A 24,746-nucleotide genomic window follows, 5' to 3' on the forward strand; every position below is an offset into this window, starting at 1 on the left:
TCAGTCACTGGGTGTGTCAGTGTCCCGGTATATCCAGTGTTGCCCTCCTGGGTCATTTTGAAACAGCAATGTACCTGTGCAATAAGCAGCCTCACAGCCTTGTGTCGGTTTCAGCTCATAGACAAAGTAACTGCTGCAGTTTTTAATCTTTATCTCTCGCTTCCATTCGCACATTTCCTCATCCTTCAGAAAACAAACTGTCCGGTTTACTTCCCCCTGTTCCAGGGTGGGATGTGATCCTGAAATGAGGTGCATAAATATTGGAGAGTGTAAGCGATGTGAACAGTGCTGGACAGTGAGTGTAAATCTGATATTGTAAAGTCTGACTCTACCCTGTAACCAGCCTGGACGAGGTGTGGAGCAGTGTCCCGGTGCGACCGGAGTCTCCGGAATCTTCCATCCGCCAGAACTGGAACAACAATCACAGAGTCATTTCCATATTCTCCCCCACTCCCCGTTGGAGTGAGTCCCACATTCTCCCCCACTCCCTGTGGGAGCGAGTCCCACATTCTCCCCACTCCCGTGGGAGCGAGTCCCACATTCTCCCCCACTCCCTGTGGGAGCGAGTCCCACATTCTCCCCACTCCCGTGGGAGCGAGTCCCACATTCTCCCCACTCCCCGTGGGTCCGAGTCCCACATTCTCCCCCACTCCCCGTGGGTCCGAGTCCCACATTCTCCCCCACTCCCCGTGGGACCGAGTCCCACATTCTCCCCACTCCCCGTGGGACCGAGTCCCACATTCTCCCCCACTCCCCGTGGGACCGAGTCCCACATTCTCCCCCACTCCCCGTGGGAGCCAGTCCCACATTCTCCCCACTCCCCGTGGGAGTGAGTCCCACATTCTCCCCCACTCCCCGTGGGAGCGAGTCCCACATTCTCCCCAGTCCCCGTGGGAGCGAGTCCCACATTCTCCCCAGTCCCCGTGGGAGCGAGTCCCACATTCTCCCCATTCTCTGGACAAAGAGGATTCTCGTGAATCCCCAATTGGATTTGTCTCTGACTATCTGATATTGACCTGGTTCTGATCTCACTCACGAGGGGAAACATCTTCCCTTGTCCGACGCTGTGTGAGTACCTTTAATTACACAGCTTTTCAATTGCTCCTTCCCTGGCTGTTCGACCTCAGAAGAGAAGCAGGAGTCCAGGCAAGTCACTTGTCTCAGTCTGACATTGGCCTTCTCACGGGTCGTAGTTTCAGTGACATGGGCTGGCACTGTCTGACCCCGTCATAGCGGGACCCACTGTGGGCCCAACCAAAACTCCACTGGTCCCATGGCGGGATTGGATGATCGAGGCAGTGGGCAGGACGAAAAACCCCACCCATCATCACCACTACCAACAAAGAACAATACAGCACAGGAACAGGCCCTTCGGCCCTCCAATCCCGCGCCGCTCCCTGGTCGAAACTAGACCATTCTTTTGTATCCCTCCATTCCCACTCCGTTCATGTGGCTGTCTAGATAAGTCTTAAACGTTCCCAGTGTGTCCGCCTCCACCACCTTGCCTGGCAGCGCATTCCAGGCCCCCACCACCCTCTGTGTAAAATATGTCCGTCTGATATCTGTGTTAAACCTCCCCCCCCTTCACCTTGAACCTATGACCACTCGAGAACATCACCACCGACCTGGGGAAAAGCTTCCCACCGTTCACCCTATCTATGCCTTTCAAATTTTATACACTGCCACTAACACCGACCTTCCCAGGTGGTTGAGCTGGGTGTCCCCCTACACCTTACCTGTTGAACCTGTACCATCCGTAGACAAGATCCTTGTCACACTGCCGCTGTCCCACACACTCTGTCTCAGTACAATCGCTGCTTCTCCAGGGCTGGTTCAGCACCGTGTGATCTACACACGGCTCAGTGAGCGCTGAGTTTGGGTCTGAGTGACAGAGAGATGTTTAACGCTAACAGATAAAGTACAGTCAATGTCAGAAACCTGTGACCACCCTCTCCCCCCCTCACTCAGATAACAACAACCTCAATGCAGGAGGGAGTGTCGGGGGATGGGGGAACCTCAGTGACGTGGAGGGATTGGAGAAAGTCGGGGAATGTTCTCCACGGGGAAGAGGTGAAGGCGGAGCGGAGATTTGATCGTGGGGTTCAAGATCATGAGGAGGGTCTGGGACAGAGTCGAGAGGGAGAAACGGTTCATGTTGAGGGGGTCGGGTTGAGAATGAGAAGGGACAGAGACAGTTTCACGGGGATTGGGTAGAGAAGCGATGGGGACACGAGGAGAAATGTTTTCACACGGCGAGTGGTTAGGGTGTGGAGTGAGCTGTCTGAGAGTGTGGGGGAGGCAGCTTCAATCGAGGGATTCGAGGGGGAATTAGACTGGATTCAGGAAAGGCGGAATGTCCCGTAACACTCCCCTCAGTCGCTCCGTCCCTCTCCCCTCAGTCGCTCCGTCCCTCTCCCCTCAGTCGCTCCGTCCCTCTCCCCTCAGTCGCCCCGTCCCTCTCCCCTCAGTTGCTCCGTCCCTCCCCCCTCAGTCGCTCCGTCCCTCTCCCCTCAGTCCCTCCGTCCCTCTCCCCTCAGTCGCTCCGTCCCTCTCCCCTCAGTCGCTCCGTCCCTCTCCCCTCAGTCGCTCCGTCCCTCTCCCCTCAGTCGCTCCGTCCCTCTCCCCTCAGTCGCTCCGGCCCTCTCCCCTCAGTCACTCCGTCCCTCTCCCCTCAGTCACTCCGTCCCTCTCCCCTCAGGCGCTCCGTCCCTCTCCCCTCAGTCGCTCCGTCCCTCTCCCCTCAGTCGCCCTGCCCCTCTCCCCTCAGTCGCTCCGTCCCTCTCCCCTCAGTCACTCCGTCCCTGTCCCCTCAGTCGCTCTGTCCCTCTCCCCTCAGTCGCTCCGTCCCTCTCCCCTCAGTCGCTCCGTCCCTCTCCCCTCAGTCGCCCCGTCCCTCTCCCCTCAGTCGCTCCGTCCCTCCCCCCTCAGTCGCTCCGTCCCTCTCCCCTCAGTCGCTCCGTCCCTCTCCCCTCAGTCGCTCCGTCCCTCTCCCCCTCAGTCGCTCCGTCCCTCTCCCCTCAGTCGCTCCGTCCCTCTCCCCTCAGTCGCTCCGGCCCTCTCCCCTCAGTCGCTCCGTCCCTCTCCCCTCAGTCGCTCCGGCCCTCTCCCCTCAGTCGCTCCGGCCCACTCCCCTCAGTCACTCCGTCCCTCTCCCCTCAGTCGCTCCGTCCCTCTCCCCTCAGTCGCTCCGTCCCTCTCCCCTCAGTCGCCCTGCCCCTCTCCCCTCAGTCGCTCCGTCCCTCTCCCCTCAGTCGCTCCGTCCCTCTCCCCTCAGTCGCTCCGGCCCTCTCCCCTCAGTCACTCCGTCCCTCTCCCCTCAGTCACTCCGTCCCTCTCCCCTCAGTCGCCCCGTCCCTCTCCCCTCAGTCGCCCCGTCCCTCTCCCCTCAGTCACTCCGTCCCCCTCCCCTCAGTCACTCCGTCCCCCTCCCCTCAGTCACTGGGTGTGTCAGTGCCCCGGTATATCCAGTGTTGCCCACCTGGGTCATTTTGAAACAGCAATGTACCTGTGCAATAAGCAGCCTCACAGCCTTGTGTCGGTTTCAGCTCATAGACAAAGTAACTGCTGCAGTTTTTAATCTTTATCTCTCGCTCCCAGCTGCAGGGATTCCCATCCCAGTTAAAACAAACTGTCCCGTTTACTTCTCCCTGTTCCAGGGTGGGATGTGATCCTGAAATGAGGTGTATAAATATTGGAGAGTGTAAGCGATGTGAACAGTGCTGGACAGTGAATGTAAATCTGATATTGTAAAGTCTGTCTCTACCCTGTAACCAGCCTGAACGATGTGTGGAGCAGTGTCCCGGTGCGACCGGAGTCTCCGGAATCTTCCATCCGCCAGAACTGGAACAACAATCACAGAGTCAGAGAATTACAGAATGATACAGCTGAGAATGAGCGCCATTCAGTCCCCCATGTCCCTGCTATCCCCTGTGAATGGTCTATCCAATAATGTCCACCTCCCCTTCCCTCCTATAAGACCATAAGACACAGGAGCAGAATGAGGCCCCTCGGCCCATCGAGTCTGCTCCGCCATTCAATCATGGAGGTACACCCACTGTGCTGTTAGGGAGAGAGTGCCAGGAATTTGACCCCCAGCCACAGTGAAGGAACGGCCGATATGTTTCCAAGTCGGGCTGGTGTGAGGGGCTCGGAGGGGGGAACTTGCAGCTGGTGGGTGTTCCCCATGTGTCTGCTGCCCTTGTCCTTCTAGATGGTAGAGGTGGTGGGTTTGGAAGGTGCTGTTGAAGGAGCCTTGGCGAGTCGCTGCGGTGCATCTTGTAGACGGTTCACACGGCTCTCGCTGTGTGTCGGTGGTGGACGGAGTGAATGTTTGTGGTTAGCGTGTCGATCGAGCGGGGGGGAGGGGGGCTGCTTTGTCCTGGAGGGTGTCGAGCTTTCTCGAGTGTTGTTGGGAGCCGCACTCATCCAGGGAAATGGGGAGAATCCCATCACACTCCTGACTTGTGTCCTTGTCGATGGTGGGACAGGCTTTGGGGAGGTGGGAGTCAGGAGGTGAGTTACTCTCCGCAGGATTCCCAGCCTCTGTCCTGCTCTGGGAGCCACAGTATTGATATGGCTGGGTCCCAGTTCAGTTTCTGCTCAATGGCCCCCCCCAGGATGTTGATATTGGGGGAGGGGGATACAGCGATAGTAACGCCATTGAATGTCAAAGGGGGAGATGGTTCGATCCTCTCTTGTTGGAGATGGACACTTGTGTGGGGTGAATGTTACTCACCACTGATGGGGAGGGAAATCTGCCATCATTACTCGGTCTGGCCTGCAGATGGCTCCACACACACAGCAACCTAGAACATAGAACATTACAGCACAGTACAGGCCCTTCGGCCCTCGATGTTGCGCCGACCAGTGGTACCAATCTAAAGCCCCTCTAATCTACACTATTCCAATATCATCCATATGTTTATCCAATAACCATTTGAACGCTCTCAACGTTGACGAGTCCACCACTGCTGCAGGCAGGGCATTCCATGCCCTTACTACTCTCTGAGTAAAGAACCTACCTCTAACATCTGTCCTATATCTCTCACCCCTCAATTTAAAGCTATGTCCCCTCGTGCTAGCCAACACCATCCGAGGAAAAAGGCTCTCACTATCCACCCTATCGAATCCTCTGATCATCTTGTATGCCTCTATTAAGTCACCTCTTAACCTTCTTCTCTCAAACAAAAACAACCTCAAGTCCCTCAGCCTTTCCTCATGCGATTTTCCCACCATACCAGGCAACATCCTGGTAAATCTCCTCTGCACCCTTTCCAACACTTCCACATCTTTCCTATAATGCGGCGACCAGAACTGTACGCAATACTCCAAGTGCGGCCGCACCAGAGTTTTGTACAGTTGCAGCATGACCTCCCGGCTCCGAAACTCAATCCCTCTACCAATAAAAGCTAACACACCGTATGCCTTCTTAACAACCCTATCAACCTGGGTGCCAACTTTCAGGGACCTATGCACATGGACACCCAGATCCCTCTGTTCATCCACACTACCAAGTATCTTACCATTAGCCCAGTACTCTGTATTCCTGTTACTCCTTCCAAAGTGAATCACCTCACACTTTTCCGCATTAAACTCCATTTGCCACCTCTCAGCCCAGCTCTGCAGCTTATCTATGTCCCTCTGTAACCTGCCACTTCCCTCCGCACTGTCTACAACTCCACCGACTTTAGTGTCATCCGCAAATTTACTAATCGATCCTTCCACGCCCTCATCCAAGTCATTAATAAAAATGACAAACAGCAGTGGCCCCAAAACAGATCCTTGCGGTACACCACTCGTAACTGAACTCCAGGATGAACATTTCTCATCAACCACCACCCTCTGTTTTCTTCCAGCTAGCCAATTCCTGATCCAAACCACTAAATCACCCTCAATCCCATGTGTCCGTATTTTCTGCAAAAGCTTACCATGGGGAACCTTATCAAACGCTTTGCTGAAATCCATATACACCACATCAACCGCTTTACCCTCATCCACCTCTTTGGTCACCCTCTCAAAGAACTCAATAAGGTTTATGAGGCATGACCTACCCTTCACAAAACCGTGCTGACTATCCCTAATCAAATTATCCCTTTCTAGATTATTATAAATCCTATCTCATAATCCTTTCCAAAACTTTGCCCACAACAGAAGTAAGGCTCACCGGTCTGTAATTACCAGGGTTGTCCCTACTCCCCTTCTTGAACAAGGGGACAACATTTGCTATCCTCCAGTCTTCTGGCACTGTTCCTGTAGACAATGACGACATAAAGATCAAAGCCAAAGGCTCTGCAATCTCCTCTCTCGCCTCCCAGAGAATTCTAGGATAAATCCCATCCGGCCCAGGGGACTTATCTATTTTTACCCTTTCCAGAATTGCTAACACCTCCTCCTTATGAACATCAATCCCATCCAGTCCAACAGCCTGCATCTCAGTACTCCCCTCAACAACACTGTCCTTCTCCTGTGTGAAAACCAACGAGAAATATTCATTTAGCGCCTCTCCTATCTCTTCAGACTCCATGCACAACTTCCCACGACTGTCCTTGACTGGCCCTAATCTTACCCGAGTCATTCTTTTACTCCTGACATACCTATAGAAAGCTTTAGGGTTTTCCTTGATCCTTCCTGCCAAAGGCTTCTCACGTCACCTCCTGGCTCTTCTTAGCTCTTTCTTTAGGTCCTTCCTGGCTAACTTGTAACTCTCAAGCACCCTAACTGAGCCTTCATGTCTCATCTTTACATAAGTCTCCTTCTTCCTCTTCACAGGAGGTTCAACCTCCTTAGTAAACCATGGTTCCCTCACACGTCTGCTTCCTCCCTGCCTGACAGGTACAAACTTATCAAGGACGCGTAGTAGCTGTTCCTTGAATAAGCTCCACATTACAATTGTGCCCATTCCCTGCAGTTTCCTTCCCCAACCTATGCCAGCTAAATCTCGCCTAATCGCATCATAATTTCCTTTCCCCCAGCTATAACTCTTGCCCTGCGGTATATCCCTATCCCTTTCCATAGCTAAGGTAAACGTAATTGAATTGTGGTCACTGTCACCAAAATCCTCACCGACCTCCAAATCTAACACCTGGCCTGGTTCATTACCCAGTACCAAATCCAATGTGGCCTCGCCTCTTGTTGGTCTATCTACAGACTGCGTCAAGAAGCCTTCCTGCACACACTGGACAAAAACTGACCCCTCTAAAGTACTCGAACTATAGCTTTTCCAGTCAATATTTGTGAAGTTAAAGTCCCCCATAATAACTCCCCTGTTACATTCGCTCCTATCCAGAATCATAGAACATGGAACATAGAAAAACTACAGCCCACAAGTTGTGCCGAACATATCCCTACCTTCGAGACCTACCTATAACCCTCCATCTTATTAAGTCCCATGTACTCATCCAAGAGTCTCTTAAAAGACCCTATTGAGTTTGCCTCCACCACCACTGACGGCAGCCGATTCCACTCGCCCACCTCCCTCTGTGTGAAAAACTTACCCCTAACATTTCCCCTGTACCTACCCCCCAGCACCCTAAACCTGTGTCTTCTCATAGCAGACATTTCCACCCTGGGAAAAAGCCTCAGAGTCCACCCGATCTATGCCTCTCAACATCTTATACACCTCTATTAGGTCTCCTCTCATCCTTCGTCTCTCCAAGGAGAAAAGACTCCCTCAGCCTATCCTCATAAGGCATGCCACTCAATCCAGGCAACATCCTTGTAAATCTCCTCTGCACCCTTTCAATCTTTTCCACATCCTTCCGATAGTGAGGCAACCAGAACTGAGCACAGTACTCCACAGTACTCATCTTTGCAATCCTATCTTCTACATCTCTGGAACTTTTCGGAGGTCTATAAAAAACTCCCAACAGGGTGACCTCTCCTTTCCTGTTTCTAACCTCAGCCCATACTCCCTCAGTATGTGATTATACACATTGGTGAAAATGATGTAGGTAGGAAGAGCAGGGGGGTCATACGAGAGAAATTCAGGGAGTTGGGTGCTAGGCTAAAAAGTAAAGCCTCCAGGGTAGCAATCTCTGGACTGCTCCTGGTGTCTAGTGCAAGTGAGACTCGGAACAGGGAGATTCTACAGTTGAACGCGTGGCTAAAGGACTGGTGCAAGAGGGAGGGTTTTAAATTCATAGATAACTGGGAAATCTTCAAGTCAGGATGACAACTGTACAGAAAGGATGGGTTACACCTTAACTGGAAGGGAGCAAATATCCTGGCTGGGGGTTTTGCTGGAGTGTTTCAGCAGGATTTAAACTAGTGTGGCAGGGGGGTGGGGAACAAAACAGTAGGTCAGTAAATACTGAGGCTGGGGTTGAGCTGGGGGCCAGGGCAAGGCTAGCTAAGAAGAGGAGCACTCTGGAGGAGGATGACGTGAGTGGGCCTGGAGGTCTGGAGTGCATCTGCTTCAATGCGAGGAGTGTGACGGGTAAAACAGACGAACGTAGGGCCTTAATGCTTATGCGGAATTTGGATGTGGTTGCGGTGACGGAAACTTGGTTAAAAGAAGGACAGGACTGGCAGCTGAATATTCCGGGGTATAAGTGTTTTAGGCGAGACAGAGGAGGGGCTAAAAAAGGTGGGGGAGTAGCGATATTAGTTAAGGAGCATATTACCGCGGTGCAGAGGGTAGACAACTTAGAGGGGTCATGTACTGAGTCGCTGTGGGTGGAACTCAGAAACAGGAAGGGTGCAGTCACTATGCTGGGGGTGTACTACAGACCACCCAACAGCCCACGGGAAGTGGAGGAAAGGATATGTCAGGAGATTCTGGATAGGTGCAGAAAACATAGGGTTGTTGTAGTGGGGGACTTTAATTTCCCTGGCACAGACTGGAAAGTGCTTAGAGCTGGGGGTCCGGACGGGGAGGAATTTGTAAAATGCGTACTGGAAGGTTCTTTGGAACAGTATGTAGATAGCCCGACTAGAGAGGGGGCTATACTGGACCTCGTTCTGGGAAATGAGCCCGGTCAGGTCGTCAAAGTTTCGGTAGGGGAACATGTGGCAAATAGTGACCACAACTCTGTTAACTTTAGGATAGTAATGGACAAGGATGAGTGCTGTCCTACGGGCAGGGTGCTAAATTGGGGGAAGGCTAACTATAGCCGGATTAGGCAGGAATTGGTGGATGTTGATTGGGAGAGGATGTTCGAGGGTAAGTCCGCGTCTGGCATTTGGGAATCTTTTAAGGAACTATTGATAAGGCTGCAGGATAGGCATGTGCCTGTAAAAAGGAAAGATAGGAAAGGTAGGATTCGAGAGCCGTGGATAACCAGGGAAATTGAGGATCTGATTAAAATGAAAAGGGAGGCGTACGTTAAGTCCAGGCAACTGAAAACAGATGGAGCTCTGGAGGAATACAGAGAGAGTAGGAAAGATCTCAAACGGGGAGTTAGAAGGGCAAAAAGAGGTCACGAAATGTTCTTGGCAGGCAGGCAAGGTGACGTCACAGGTGGAGAAGGTGGTGAAGAAGGCATATGGCATGCTTGCCTTTATGGGACGGGGCATAGAGTATAAAAGTTGGGGTCTGATGTTGCAGATGTACAGAACGTTGGTTCGGCCGCATTTGGAATACTGCGTCCAGTTCTGGTCGCCACACTACCAGAAGGACGTGGAGGCTTTGGAGAGAGTACAGAGGAGGTTTACCAGGATGTTGCCTGGTATGGAGGGTCTTGGTTATGAGGAGAGATTGGGGAAACTGGGGTTGTTCTCCTTGGAAAGACGGAGGATGAGGGGAGACTTAATAGAGGTGTATAAAATTATGAAAGGCATAGATAGGGTGAACGGTGGGAAGCTTTTCCCCGGGTCGGTGGTGACGTTCACGAGGGGTCATAGGTTCAAGGTGAAGGGGGGGAGGTTTAACACAGATATCAGAAGGACATATTTCACACAGAGGGTCGTGGGGGCCTGGAATGTGTTGCCGGGGAAGGTGGTGGAGGCGGACACACTGGGAACGTTTAAGACTTATCTAGACAGCTATATGAACGGAGTGGGAATGGAGGGATACAAAAGAGTGGTCTAGTTTGGACCAGGGAGCGGCGCGGGCTAATTGTTCCTGGTTTCTCGTTTCAAGGCTTCATTCTATGATCATCTTGCTGGTGCCAGTACAGAGTGAGACTGCGGATAGTTGGGAACCTGTCTCGGGGGCATGGAATTCATATGGTGTTCGTGGAAGTGGAAATGACTAGGGTTGGGAAGCATTTTCCGATCGGGGCCATTGTGATCTCCTGGACTCGTTTCGATCGCCTCAGGGGGTCGGAGAGGAATTTCCCAGATTTTTTTTCCCCATATTGGCCCTGGGGTTTTTCACCCTGGGTTTTCGCCTCTCCCTGGAGATCACATGGTCTGGAATGGGGGGGTGGGGGTAAGTTAATAGGTTGTAATGAACAAAGCATCGTAGCTGTGAGGGACAGCTCGGTGGATAGGATATTGGTATGTAGATAGGCTGGAAAATTGGGCGGGGATCCTGGATTCAGGATTCAATCCTGGACCGGGGAGCGGCGCGGGCTTGGAGGGCCGAAGGGCCTGTTCCTGTGCTGTATTGTTCTTTGTTCTTGATTAAGGAGAATCCTAAGGCATTCGATTCATACGTTAGGAACAAAAGAGTTGTCAGGGAGAAAATCGGACCTCTCAGGGACAAAGGAGGGGAATTATGCTTAGAACCCAAGGGAATTGGGGAGATCCTAAATGAATACTTTGCATCGGTATTCACAAAGGAGAGGGGCGTGTTAACCGGGAGTGTCTCGGAGGGAGGTGTTGACCCGTTAGAGAGAATCTCCATTACAAGAGAGGAAGTGTTAGGTTTTTTAGGGAACATTAAAACTGACAAAGCCCCAGGGCCTGATGGCATCTATCCTCGACTGCTCAGGGAGACGAGAGATGAAATTGCTGGGCCTCTGACGGAAATCTTTGTCGCTTCTTTGGACACGGGTGAGGTCCCTGAGGATTGGAGGATAGCGAATGTGGTCCCGTTGTTTAAGAAGGGTAGCAGGGATAACCCAGGAAATTATAGGCCGGTGAGCTTGACGTCCGTGGTAGTGAAGTTGTTGGAGAGGATTCTTAGAGACAGGATGTATGTGCATTTAGAATGGAACAATCTCATTAGTGACAGACAGCATGGTTTTGTAAGAGGGAGGTCGTGCCTTACAAATTTGGTGGAGTTTTTTGAGGAAGTGACAAAAAGGGTTGATGAAGGAAGGGCCGTGGATGTCGTCTATATGGATTTCAGTAAGGCATTTGACAAAGTCCCACATGGCAGGTTGGTTAAGAAGGTTAAGGCTCATGGGATACAAGGAGAAGTGGCTAGATGGGTGGAGAACTGGCTTGGCCATAGGAGACAGAGGGTAGTGGTCGAAGGGTCTTTTTCCAGCTGGAGGTCTGTGACCAGTGGTGTTCCGCAGGGCTCTGTACAGGGACCTCTGCTATTTGTGATATATATAAATGATTTGGAAGAAGGTGTAACTGGTGTAATCAGCAAGTTTGCGGATGACACGAAGATGGCTGGACTTGCGGATAGTGAAGAGCATTGTCGGGCAATACAGCAGGATATAGATAGGCTGGAAAATTGGCCGGAGAGGTGGCAGATGGAGTTTAATCCGGATAAATGCGAAGTGACGCATTTTGGAAGAAATAATGTAGGGAGGAGTTATACAATAAATGGCAGAGTCATCAGGAGTATAGAAACACAGAGGGACCTAGGTGTGCAAGTCCACAAATCCTTGAAGGTGGCAACACAGGTAGAGAAGGTGGTGAAGAAGGCATATGGTATGCTTGCCTTTATAGGACGGGGTATAGAGTATAAAAGCTGGAGTCTGATGATGCAGCTGTATAGAACACTGGTTAGGCCACATTTGGAGTACTGCGTCCAGTTCTGGTCGCCGCACTACCAGAAGGACGTGGAGGCGTTAGAGAGAGTGCAGAGAAGGTTTACCAGGATGTTGCCTGGTATGGAGGGTCTTAGCTATGAGGAGAGATTGGGTAAACTGGGGTTGTTCTCCCTGGAAAGACGGAGAATGAGGGGAGATCTAATAGAGGTGTACAAGATTATGAAGGGTATAGATAGGGTGAACAGTGGGAAGCTTTTTCCCAGGTCGGAGGTGACGATCACGAGGGGTCACGGGCTCAAGCTGAGAGGGGCGAAGTATAACTCAGACATCAGAGGGACGTTTTTTACACAGAGGGTGGTGGGGGCCTGGAATGCGCTGCCAAGTAGGGTGGTGGAGGCAGACACGCTGACATCGTTTAAGACTTACCTGGATAGTCACATGAGCAGCCTGGGAATGGAGGGATACAAACAATTGGTCAATTGGACCAAGGAGCGGCACAGGCTTGGAGGGCCGAAGGGCCTGTTTCCTGTGCTGTACTGTTCTTTGTTCTTTGTTCTTTAGTAGACGAGTCCTCATCAAACGTCCTTTCTGCCACCGTAGTACTGTCCTTGACTAACAATGCCATGCCTTCCCCTCTTTTACCACCTTCCCTGCACTTACTGAAACATCTAAACCCCGGAACCTGCAACAACCATTCCTGTCCCTGCTCTATCCATGTCTCTGAAATGGCCACAACATCGAAGTCTCAGATACCAACCCATGCTGCAAGTTCACCCACCTTGTTCAGGATGCTCCTGGCGTTGAAGTAGACACACTTCAAACCACCTTCCTGCCTGCCGGTACACTCCTGCGACCTTGAAACCTTATTCATGACCTCACTACTCTCAACCTCCTGTACACCGGAGCTACAATTCAGGTACCCACCCCCCTGCTGAATTAGTTTAAACCCTCCTGAAGAGCAGAAGCAAATTTCTCCCCCAAGATATTGGTACCCCTCTGGTTCAGGTGTAGACCATCCCGTTCGTAGAGGTCCCACCTACCCCAGAATAACCCAATTATCCAGGTATCTGAATCCCTCCCTCCTGCACCATCCCTGTCGCCACGTGTTCAACTGCTCTCTCTCCCTTTTCCTCTCCTCGCTAGCACGTGGCCCGGCTAACAAACCAGAGATAACAACTCTGTTTGCTCCAGCTCTAAGCTTCCACCCTAACTCCCTGAATTTCTGCCTTACATCCCCATCCCTTTTCCTATCTATGTCATTGGTGCCTATGTGGACCACAACTTGGGGCTGGTCCCCTCCCCCTTAAGGATCCTGAAAACACGATCCGATTCATCACGGACCCCGGCACCTGGGAGGCAACACACCAGCCGCGAGTCTCTCTCGTTCCCACAGAATCTCCTGTCTGTCCTCCCTAACTATGGAGTCCCCAATGACTAATGCTCTACTCCTCTCCCCCCTTCCCTTCTGAGCAACAGGGGCAGACTCCGTGCCAGAGACCTGTACCCCATGGCTTACCCCTGGTAAGTCATCCTCGCCAGCAGTATCCAAAACGATATGCTTGTTATACAGAGGAACGGCCACAGGGGATCGCTGCACTGACTGCTTCTTACCCCCTCCAACAGTCACCCAGTCAGAGATTTAGAGTGATACAGCTGAGAATGAGCGCCGTTCAGTCCCCCATGTCCCTGCTATCCCCTGTGAATGATCTATCTAATTCACCCACCTTCCCTCCTATAAGACCATAAGACATAGGAGCAGAATGAGGCCACTCGGCCCATCGAGTCTGCTCCGCCATTCAATCATGGCTGATAGTTTTCTCATTCCCATTCTCCTGCCTCTTCCCATAACACCTGATCGCCTTATTAATCAGGAACCTATCTATCTCTCTCCCTTAAACACACTCAATGACCCGGCCTCCACAGCCTTCTGCGGCAAAGAGTTCCACAGATTCACCACCCTCTGGCTGGAGAAATTCCTCCTCATCTCTGTTTTAAAAGATCGTCCCTTTAGCCTGAGGTTGTTCCCTCTGGTTCTAGTTTTTCCCACCAGTGGAAACATCCTCTCCACGTCCACTCTATCCAGGCCTCGCAGTATCCTGTAAGTTTCAATAAGATCCCCCCTCATCCTTCGAAACTCCAACGAGTACAGACCCAGTGTCTTCAACCGTTCCTCTTCATTCCAGGGATCATTCTTGTGAACCTCCTCTGGACCCGTTCCAAGGCCCAGCACATCCTTCCTTCGATACGGGGCCCAAAACTGCTCACAATACTCCAAATGGGGTCTGACCAGAGCCTTATACAGCCTCAGAAGTACATCTCTGCTCTTGTATTCTAGCCCTCTCGATATGAATGCGAACATTGCATTTGCCTTCCTAACTGCCGACTGAACCTGCACGTTAACCTGAAGAGAATCTTGAACAAGGACTCCCAAGTCCCTTTGTGTTTCTGATTTCCGAAGCATTTCCCCATTTAGAAAATAGTCTATGCCTCCACTCCTCCTTTCCTGTGTGTATAACCTCACACTTTTCCACATTGTATCCCATCTGTCACTCCTTTCCCCACTCTCCTAACCTGTCCCAGTCCTTCTGCAGCCCCCCTGCTTCCTCAATACTACCTGTCCCTCTACATACCGCCTCTCTCCACTGGACTCCACAGGGATCTATAGACCAGTGAGCCTTGTTAATCCTCCAGACAGAACTCTTCAACTGGAGGCATTAAAAATAAAACAAGACTTACTCCAACTTATAAATCAAACCAAAACCTCATGGCAGACTGGGGCAGAAGGTGACCCCGTGGCAGACTGGGGCAGAAGGTGACCCCGTGGCAGACTGGGGCAGAAGGTGACCCCGTGGCAGACTGGGGCAGAAGGTGACCCCGTGGCAGACTGGGGCAGAAGGTGACCCCGTGGCAGACTGGGGCAGAAGGTGACCTCATGGCAGACTGGGGCAGAAGGTGACCCCGTGGCAGACTGGTGCAGAAGGTGACCCCGTGGCAGACTGGGGCAGAAGGTGACCCCGTGGCAGACTGGGGCAGAAGGTGACCCCGTGGCAGACTGGGGCAGAAGGTGACCCCGTGGCAGACTGGGGCAGAAGGTGACCCCGTGGCAGACTGGGGCAGAAGGTGACCTCATGGCAGACTGGGGCAGAAGGTGACCCCGTGGCAGACTGGGGCAGAAGGTGACCCCGTGGCAGACTGGGGCAGAAGGTGACCCCGTGGCAGACTGGGGCAGAAGGTGACCCCGTGGCAGACTGGGGCAGAAGGTGACCCCGTGGCAGACTGGGGCAGAAGGTGACCCCGTGGCAGACTGGGGCAGAAGGTGACCCCGTGGCAGACTGGGGGAGAAGGTGACCCCGTGGCAGACTGGGGCAGAAGGTGACCCCGTGAAAGACTGGGGCAGAAGGTTAAGTCGCATGGCATCAGAGGTGAGCTGGCAAGGTGGATACAAAACTGGCTCGGTCAAAGAAAGAAGTCTCACAACACCAGGTTAAAGTCCAACAGGTTTCTTTGGTAGCAAATACCATAAGCTTTCGGAGCACTGCTCCTTCGTCGGGTGCAGTGCTCCGAAAGCTTATGGTATTTGTTACCAAATAAACCTGTTGGACTTTAACCTGGTGTTGTGAGACTTCTTACTGTGTTCACCCCAGTCCAACGCCGGCATCTCCACATCATGTCGGTCAAAGAAGACAGAGGGTAGCAGTGGAAGGGTGCGTTTCTGAATGGAGGGCTGTGACAAGTGGTGTTCCTCAGGGATCAGTGCTGGGACCTTTGCTGTTTGAAATTTATATCAATGATTTGGAGGGAATTGTAACTGGATTGATTAGTGAGTTTGCGGACAACACAAAGGTTGGTGGATTTGTGGATAGCGATGAGGACCATCAGAGGATACAGCAGGATATAGATCAGTTGGAGACTTGGGCGGAGAGATGGCAGATGGAGTTTAATCCAGACAAATGTGAGGTAATGCATTTTGGAAGGTCTCATACAGATAGGAAATATACAGTAAATGGCAGAACCCTTAAGAGTATTGATAGGCAAAGGGATCTGGGTGTACAGGTACACAGGTCACTGAAAGTGGCAACGCAGGTGGAGAAGGTAGTCAAGAAGGCACTTGGCATGCTTGCCTTCATCGGCCGGGGTATTGAGTTTAAAAATTGACAAGTCATGTTGACGCTTTATAGAACCTTAGTTAGGCCGCACTTGGAATATAGTATTCAATTCTGGTCGCCACACTACCAGAAGGATGTGGAGGCTTTGGAGAGGGTACAGAAAAGATTTACCAGGATGTTGCCTGGTATGGAGGGCATTAGCTTTGAGGAGAGGTTGGAGAAACTTGGTTTGTTCTCACTGGAGCGACGGAGGTTGAGCGGAGACCTGATAGAAGTTTACAAGATTATGAGAGACATGGACAGAGTGGATAGTCAGAAGCTTTTTCCCAGGGTGGAAGAGTCAGTTACTTGGGGGCACAGGTTTAAGGTGCGAGGGGCAAGGTTTAAAGGAGGTGTATGAGACAGATCTTTGACACAGAGAGTAGTGGGTGCCTGGAACTCGTTGCCGGGGAAGGTAGTGGAAGTGGATACGGTAGTGACTTTTAAGGGGCGTCTTCATAAATCCATGAATAGGATGGGAATAGAGGGATATGGTCCCTGGAAGGGTAGGGGGTTTTAGTTAAGTCGGGCAGCATGGTGGGTGCAGGCTTGGAGGGACGAAGGGCCTGTTCCTGTGCTGTAATTTTCTTTGTTCTTTGTTCAAAAGGTTTAATAAGGAAAATTCATTTCTCCAACACTTGAGCCCTCACCCTGAGCTATTCCAATCTCCCACAAACCCCAGCAGCTCCTTGTGAATACTGAATCAGCTGACCACCACCACATCATTTTGTCATTGGCCACACAGTTTAGTGGGTCAGCTGACCCTTACAGCTTGTTACCATTAGTCACACTCCAGGAGATCCAATGTGATCACTGATTCCATTCTAACAAGCCTCACGTCGGGACTGGGGAAGTTGCTCGATTCCATTATCAAGGATTTCATAGCTCAGCAATAGGAAAGCACTGGTGTAATCAGATAAAGTCAGCATGGATTTACAAAGGGATAATCATGCTTGAGGAATCTATTGGAGTTTTTGGAGGATGTAACTGGTAGAGTTACATAGGTGTAGGAAAAATAGGGTTGTTGTAGTGGGAGACTTCAATTTCCCTGGTATAGACTGGAAATCGCTGAGAGCAGGGACTCTGAATGGGGAGGAATTTGTAAAATGCGTACAGGAGGGTTCTTTGGAACAATATGTAGATAGCCCGCGAGAGAGGGGGCTATACTGGACCTCGAACTGGGGAATGAGCCCGGTCAGGTCTTCAAGGTTTCGGTAGGGGAACCTGTGGCAAATAGTGACCACAATTCTGTGAGCTTTAGGATAGTGATGGAGAAGGATGAGTGGTGTCCCAAGAGTAAGGTGTTGGATTGGGGGAAGGCTAACTTTAGTGGGATTAGGCAGAGATTGGCAGCTCTTGATTGGGAGAGGCTGTATGAGGGTAAATCCACATCTGGCATGTGGGAGTCTTTTAAGGAACAGTTGTTAGGGCTACAGGACAGGCATGTGCCTGTTAAAAAGAAGGGTAGGATTCGAGAACCGTGGATAACCAGGGAAATTGAGGGACTGGTCAAAAAGAAAAGAGAGGCGTATGGTAGGTCCAGGCAGCTAAAAACGGAGGGAGCTGTGGAGGAGTACAAAGAAAGTAGGAAAGAACTCAAACGGGGAATTAGAAGAGCAAAAAGGGGTCACGAAATGTTCTTGGCAGACAGGATTAAGGAGAATCCCAAGGCATTTTATTCATACGTTAGGAACAAAAGGGTTGTCAGGGAAAAAATCGGACCTCTCAGGGACAAAAGTGGGGAATTATGCTTGGAGCCCAAAGAAGTAGGGGAGATCCTAAATGAATACTTTGCGTCGGTATTCACAAAGGAGAAGGATGTGTTGACTGGGAGTGTCTCGGAGGGGAGTGTTGAACCGTTGGAGAAAATCTCCATTACAAAGGAGGAAGTGTTAGGTTTGTTAGAGAATTTAAAGACTGACAAATCCCCAGGGCCTGATGGAATCGATCCAAGGCTGCTCAGGGAGACGAGAGATGAAATCGCTGGGCCTCTGACGCAAATCTTTGTCTCGTCACTGGACGCAGGTGAGGTCCCAGAGGATTGGAGGATAGCTAATGTGGTCCCGTTATTTAAGAAGGGTAGGAAGGATAACCCGGGTAATTATAGGCCGGTGAGCTTGACGTCCGTGGTGGGGAAGTTGTTGGAGAAGATTCTTAGAGATAGGATGTATGCGCATTTAGAAAGGAATAAACTCATTCACAATAGTCAGCATGGTTTTGTGAGAGGGAGGTCATGCCTCACTAACCTGGTGGAGTTTTTTGAAGAAGTGACCAAAATGGTTGACGAGGGAAGGGCCGTGATGTCGTCTATATGGACTTTAGTAAAGCGTTTGACAAAGTCCCTCATGGTAGGCTGGTGAAAAAGGTTGGATCTCATGGGATAAAGGGGGAGGTGGCTAGATGGGTGGAGAACTGGCTTGGTCACAGAAGACAGAGGTTGGTAGTGGAAGGGTCTTTTTCCAGCTGGAGGCCTGTGACTAGTGGTGTTCCGCAGGGCTCTGTATTGGGACCTCTGCTGTTTGTGATTTATATAAATGATCTGGAAGAAGGTGTAACTGGGGTGATCAGTAAGTTTGCGGACGACACAAAATTGGCAGGACTTGCAGATAGTGAGGAGCATTGTCAGAAGCTACAGAGGGATATAGATAGGCTGGAAATTTGGGCAAAGAAATGGCAGATGGAGTTCAATCCTGATAAATGCGAAGTGATGCATTTTGGTAGAAATAATGTAGGGAGGAGCTATATGATAAATGGCAGAACCATAAAGGGTGTAGATACGCAGAGGGACCTGGGTGTGCAAGTCCACAGATCCTTGAAAGTGACGTCACAGGTGGAGAAGTTGGTGAAGAAGGCATATGGCATGCTTGCCTTTATAGGACGGGGCATAGAGTATAAAAGTTGGGGTCTGATGTTGCGGTTGTATAGAACGTTGGTTCGGCCGCATCTGGAATACTGAGTCCAGTTCTGGTCGCCACACTACCAGAAGGACGTGGAGGCTTTGGAGAGAGTACAGAGGAGGTTTACCAGGATGTTACCTGGTATGGAGGGGCTTAGTTATGAGGAGAGATTGGGTAAACTGGGGTTGTTCTCCCTGGAAAGACGGAGGATGAGGGGAGACTTAATAGAGGTGTATAAAATTATGAAAGGCATAGATAGGGTGAACGGTGGGAAGCTTTTTCCCAGGTCGGTGGTGACTTTCACGAGGGGTCATTGGTTCAAGGTGAAGGGGGGGAGGTTTAACACAGATATCAGAAGGACATATTTTACACAGAGGGTGGTGGGGGCCTGGAATGCGCTGCCAGGCAAGGTGGTGGAGGCGGACACACTGGGAACGTTTAAGACTTATCTAGAGAGCCATATGAACGGAGTGGGAATGGAGGGATACCAAAGAATGGTCTAGTTTGGACCAAGGAGCGGCGCAGGCTTGGAGGGCCGAAGGGCCTGTTCCTGTGCTGTATTGTTCTTTGTTCTTTGAGTTGGCTGAGGAGAACCAGTGGATGTGGTTAATGGCCCCGTCATAGCGACACCCACTGTGGGGCCCGGTTGAAAGTCCACTGGCCCCATGGCGGGATTGGATGATCGAGGCAGTGGGCAGGATGGAAAACCCCACCCATCATCACCACGACCTGCCACTAACTCCCACCTTCCCAGGTGGTTGAGCTGGGTGTCACCCTACACCTTACCTGTTGAACCTGTACCATCCGTAGACAAGATCCTTGTCACACTGCCGCTGTCCCACACACTCTGTCCCAGTACAATCGCTGCTTCTCCAGGGCTGGTTCAGCACCGTGTGATCTACACACGGCTCAGTGAGCGCTGAGTTTGGGTCTGAGTGACAGAGAGATGTTTAACGCTAACAGATAAAGTACAGTCAATGTCAGAAACCTGTGACCACCCTCTCCCCCCCTCACTCAGATAACAACAACCTCAATGCAGGAGGGAGTGTCGGGGGATGGGGGAACCTCAGTGACGTGGAGGGATTGGGGAAAGTCGGGGAATGTTCTCCACGGGGAAGAGGTGAAGGCGGAGAGGAGATTTGATCGAGGGGCTGAGGATCACGGGGAGGGTCTGGGACAGAGTCGAGAGGGAGAAACGGTTCATGTTGAGGGGGTCGGGTTGAGAACGAGAAGGGACAGAAACAGTTTCACAGGTAGAGAAGCGATGGGGACACGAGGAGAAATGTTTTCACACGGCGAGTGGTTAGGGTGTGGAGTGAGCTGTCTGAGAGTGTGGGGGAGGCAGCTTCAATCGAGGGATTCGAGAGGGAATTAGACTAGTATTCGGAAAGCGGAATGTGCCGGGGCCGCCCCGCCCCTCGGTCCCTGGCCCCACTCCGTCACTCCGTCCCACTCCGCCCCTCAGTCGCTCCGCCCCTCTCCCCATAGTCGCTCCATCCCTCTCCCCTCAGTCGCTCCGTCCCTCTCCCCTCAGTCGCTCCGTCCCTCTCCCCTCAGTCGCTCCGTCCCTCTCCCCTCAGTCGCTCCGTCCCTCTTCCCTCAGTCGCTCCGTCCCTCTCCCCTCAGTCGCTCCGTCCCTCTCCCCTCAGTCGCTCCGTCCCTCTCCCCTCAGTCGCTCCGTCCCTCTCCCCAGTCGCTCCGTCCCTCTCCCCTCAGTCGCTCCGTCCCTCTCCCCTCAGTCGCTCCGTCCCTCTCCCCTCAGTCGCTCCGTCCCTCTCCCCTCAGTCGCTCCGTCCCTCTCCCCTCAGTCGCTCCGTCCCTCTCCCCTCAGTCGCTCTGTCCCTCTCCCCTCAGTCGCTCCGTCCCTCTCCCCTCAGTCGCACCGTCCCTCTCCCCTCAGTCGCTCCGTCCCTCTCCCCTCAGACGCTCCGTCCCTCTCCCCTCAGTCGCTCCGTCCCTCTCCCCTCAGTCGCTCCGTCCCTCTCCCCTCAGTCGCTCCGTCCTTCTCCCCTCAGTCGTTCCGTCCCTCTCCCCTCAGACGCTCCGTCCCTCTCCCCTCAGTCGCTCCGTCCCTCTCCCCTCAGTCGCTCCGTCCCTCTCCCCTCAGTCGCTCCGTCCCTCTCCCCTCAGTCGCTCCGTCCCTCTCCCCTCAGTCGCTCCGTCCCTCTCCCGTCAGTCGCTACGCCCTTCCCCCCTCAGTCACTACGCCACTCCCTCCTCAGTCACTCCGTCCCTCTCCCCTCAGTCACTCCGTCCCTCTCCCGTCAGTCACTCCATCCCTCTCCCCTCAGTCACTCCGTCCCTCTCCCCTCAGTCAATCCGACCCTCTCCCCTCAGTCACTCCGTCCGTCTCCCCTCAGTCACTCCGTCCCTCTCTTCTCAGTCATTCCGTCCCTCTCCCCTCAGTCACTCCGTCCCTCTCCCCTCAGTCACTCCGTCCCTCTCCCCTCAGTCGCTCTGTCCCTCTCCCCTCAGTCGCTCCGTCCCTCTCCCATCAGTCGCTCCGTCCCTCTCCCCTCAGTCACTGGGTGTGTCAGTGTCCCGGTATATCCAGTGTTGCCCTCCTGGGTCATTTTGAAACAGCAATGTACCTGTGCAATAAGCAGCTTTACAGCCTGGTGTCGGTTTCAGCTCATAGACAAAGTAACTGCTGCAGTTTTTAATCTTTATCTCTCGCTTCCAGCTGCAGTGTTTCCCCTTCCAGTTAAAACAAACTGTCCAGTTTACTTCCCCCTGTTCCCGGGTGGGATGTGATCCTGAAATAGAACAAGAACAAAGAACAGTACAGCACAGCACAGGAAACAGGCCCTTCGGCCCTCCAAGCCTGTGCCGCTCCTTGGTCCAACTAGACCAATCGTTTGTATCCCTCCATTCCCAGGCTGCTCATGTGACGATCCAGGTAAGTCTTAAACGATGTCAGCGTGCCTGCCTCCACCACCCTACTTGGCAGCGCATTCCAGGCCCCCACCACCCTCTGTGTAAAAAACGTCCCTCTGATATCTGAGTTATACTTCGCCCCTCTCAGCTTGAGCCCGTGACCCCTCGTGATCGTCACCTCCGACCTGGGAAAAAGCTTCCCACTGTTCACCCTATCTATCCCCTTCATAATCTTGTACACCTCTATTAGATCTCCCCTCATTCTCCGTCTTTCCAGGGAGAACAACCCGAGTTTACCCAATCTCTACTCATAGGTAAGACCCTCCATACCAGGCAACATCCTGGTAAATCTTCTCTGCACTCTCTCTAACGCCTCCACGTCCTTCTGGTAGTGCAGCGACCAGAACTGGACGCAGTACTCCAAATGTGGCCTAACCAGCGTTCTATACAGCTGCATCATCAGACTCCAGCTTTTATACTCTATACCCCGTCCTATAAAGGCAAGCATACCATATGCCTTCTTCACCACCTTCTCCACCTGTGTTGCCACCTTCAAGGATTTGTGGACTTGCACACCTAGGTCCCTCTGTGTTTCTATACTCCTGATGACTCTGCCATTTATTGTACAACTACTCCCTACATTATTTCTTCCAAAATGCATCACTTCGCATTTGTCCAGATTAAACTCCATCTGCCATTTCTCCGCCCAATTTTCCAGCCTATCTATATCCTGCTGTATTGCCCGACAATGCTCTTCGCTATCCGCAAGTCCAGCCATCTTCGTGTCATCCGCAAACTTGCTGATTACACCAGTTACACCTTCTTCCAAATCATTTATATATATCACAAATAGCAGAGGTCCCAGTACAGAGCCCTGCGGAACACCACTGGTCACAGAGGTGTATAAATATTGGAGAGTGTAAGTGATGTGAACAGTGCTGGACAGTGAGTGTAAATCTGATATTGTAAAGTCTGACTCTACCCTGTAACCAGCCTGGATATTCTGTGGAGCAGCGTCTCGGTGTGACCCAAGTCTCCAGAATCTTCCATCCGCCAGAACTGGAACAACAATCACAGAGTCAGAGAATTACAGAATGATACAGCTGAGAATGAGCGCCATTCAGTCCCCCATGTCCCTGCTATCCCCTGTGAATGGTCTGTCAAATAACGTCCACCTCCCCTTCCCTCCTATAAGACCATAAGACACAGAATGAGGCCCCTCGGCCCATCGAGTCTGCTTCGCCATTCAATCATGGAGGTACACCCACTGTGCTGTTAGGGAGACAGTGCCAGGATGGAGAGAGAACATAGAACATAGAAACATATAAATCCTACAGTACAGAAAGAGGCCATTCGGCCCATCGAGTCTGCACCGACCACAATCCCACTCAGGCCCTACCCCCAAATCCCTACATATTTTACCCGCTAATCCCTCTAATCTACGCATCCCAGGACACTAAGGGGCAATTTGAACATGGCCAATCAACCTAACCCGCACATCTTTGGACTTAGCGACTGCTGTTCCCCACTCCCCTCCCGTACTGATATCTCTGACCATCGCCGTAGTTACTGTGTCTACACTCACACTTCCTTCCCGGTTTACCCAGTTTATCAGGAAATGCCCCCGTTCTTTACCTTTTAAACCAGTACCAGCCTTCATCAAGTTGCTGATCACACATCCCCTTGTCAGAATATTCTTTCTCTTTGCAATCGGCGCTCCTCCAGGTATCGTCCAGGACGGTGTGATCCTTACACGGGTCAGTCAGTGCAGGGTCTGTGACTGAGAGACAGAGAGATGTTGAATGTGAATACAAAGTACACTTCGTGTCACAAAGAGACTTGTGATTACCAAAGAACCGATAAGCTCGGATTCTCCCCCTGCCTAACAAATATACCCCCACACCCCCCCCCGGGCCCTGCCCGACAAATATACCCCCCCCCTCAGCCCCCCTTCCCCCCACCACCCTCCCCCCCACCGCCCCCCCTCCCCCACCACCACCACCTTCCCATCCCCCCCCCCAAGGGGCCCTGCCCGACAAATATACCCCCCCCCCCGACCCATTCCTCGGCCCCCATACCCCCCCCCCCCACCCACTCCCCCCCCCCCCCCCCCCCCCCCCCCCGCCCCACTCCCCCCCGGGCCCTGCCCTATTGTAAATATCACAAACTCAGTCTCAAATCTTTTCCCCCTTGTCCGAACCAGGCTTCTATCTGACTCCCAGTGAAACCTCGTCCCTCTGTCTCACACCTGAGACATAGTCCCCCCGCCGTTCGAGATGAACCATTGCGGCCCAGGCAAAGGAACACGGCAATAAACCGAACAGAGACACCGCAAATGATCAAGCTGCTCAGATGGGCAGAACGATGGCAAATGGAATTTAACCCTGAAAAGTGTGAGGTGAGGCATTTTCGGGGGGACTCACAAGGCAAGGGAATAAATACACAGTGAACATTAGGGTGCTGGGACAGAGTACCAGAGGGATCTTGGGGTGCGTGTCCATCGATCCCTGAAGGCAGCAGGACAGGGACATAAGGTGGTTCAGAAGGAATACGGGGATACTTGCCTTTCTTAGCTGAGGCAGGGAATATAAGAGGAGGAAGGTTACAATGGGAGCTGTATAAAACGCTTGTTCAGACACAGCTACAGTACTGTGTACAGTTCTGGTCACCACACTTTTAGAAGGATGTGATCACAGTGGAGACAGAGAGGGAGTGCAGAGGAGATACACTGGAATGTCACCTGGACTGGAGCGTCCCAGCTATGGCGAGAGGCTGATTAGGGTCGGGTTGTTTTCCTCAGAGCTGCCAAGGCTGAGGAGGAGGAGAGTTGATTGAGGTGTCCAAAATTATGATGGACATAGATCGGATAGACAGGGAGAAACTGTGCCACTTAGCAATTAAAAGCAGAAGATCGAGAAGCAGGAGTAGGCCATCTGGCTCCTCGACCTGGGTTCGATTCCCGGCTCGGGTCACTGTCTGTGTGGAGTTTGCACATT

At 52.1% G+C, this 24,746-nt stretch overlaps 1 protein-coding gene across 1 annotated transcript; it reads right to left on the reverse strand.

Moving 5' to 3' along the window:
• On the reverse strand, positions 1-24,035 carry LOC144488222 (uromodulin-like). Its single transcript, XM_078206250.1, has 7 exons — positions 23,999-24,035; positions 23,386-23,530; positions 3,764-3,840; positions 3,506-3,670; positions 1,737-1,881; positions 333-409; positions 1-239 (listed from the first exon to the last, which is right to left on the reverse strand). Exons 1-7 carry the CDS (start codon positions 24,033-24,035, stop codon positions 1-3), a joined length of 885 nt encoding a protein of 294 aa, XP_078062376.1.
• Positions 24,036-24,746: the final 711 nt, after the last annotated feature.

The sequence above is a fragment of the Mustelus asterias genome, unplaced genomic scaffold (assembly GCF_964213995.1).
Source record: "Mustelus asterias unplaced genomic scaffold, sMusAst1.hap1.1 HAP1_SCAFFOLD_1383, whole genome shotgun sequence".
Lineage (NCBI taxonomy): Eukaryota > Metazoa > Chordata > Chondrichthyes > Carcharhiniformes > Triakidae > Mustelus > Mustelus asterias.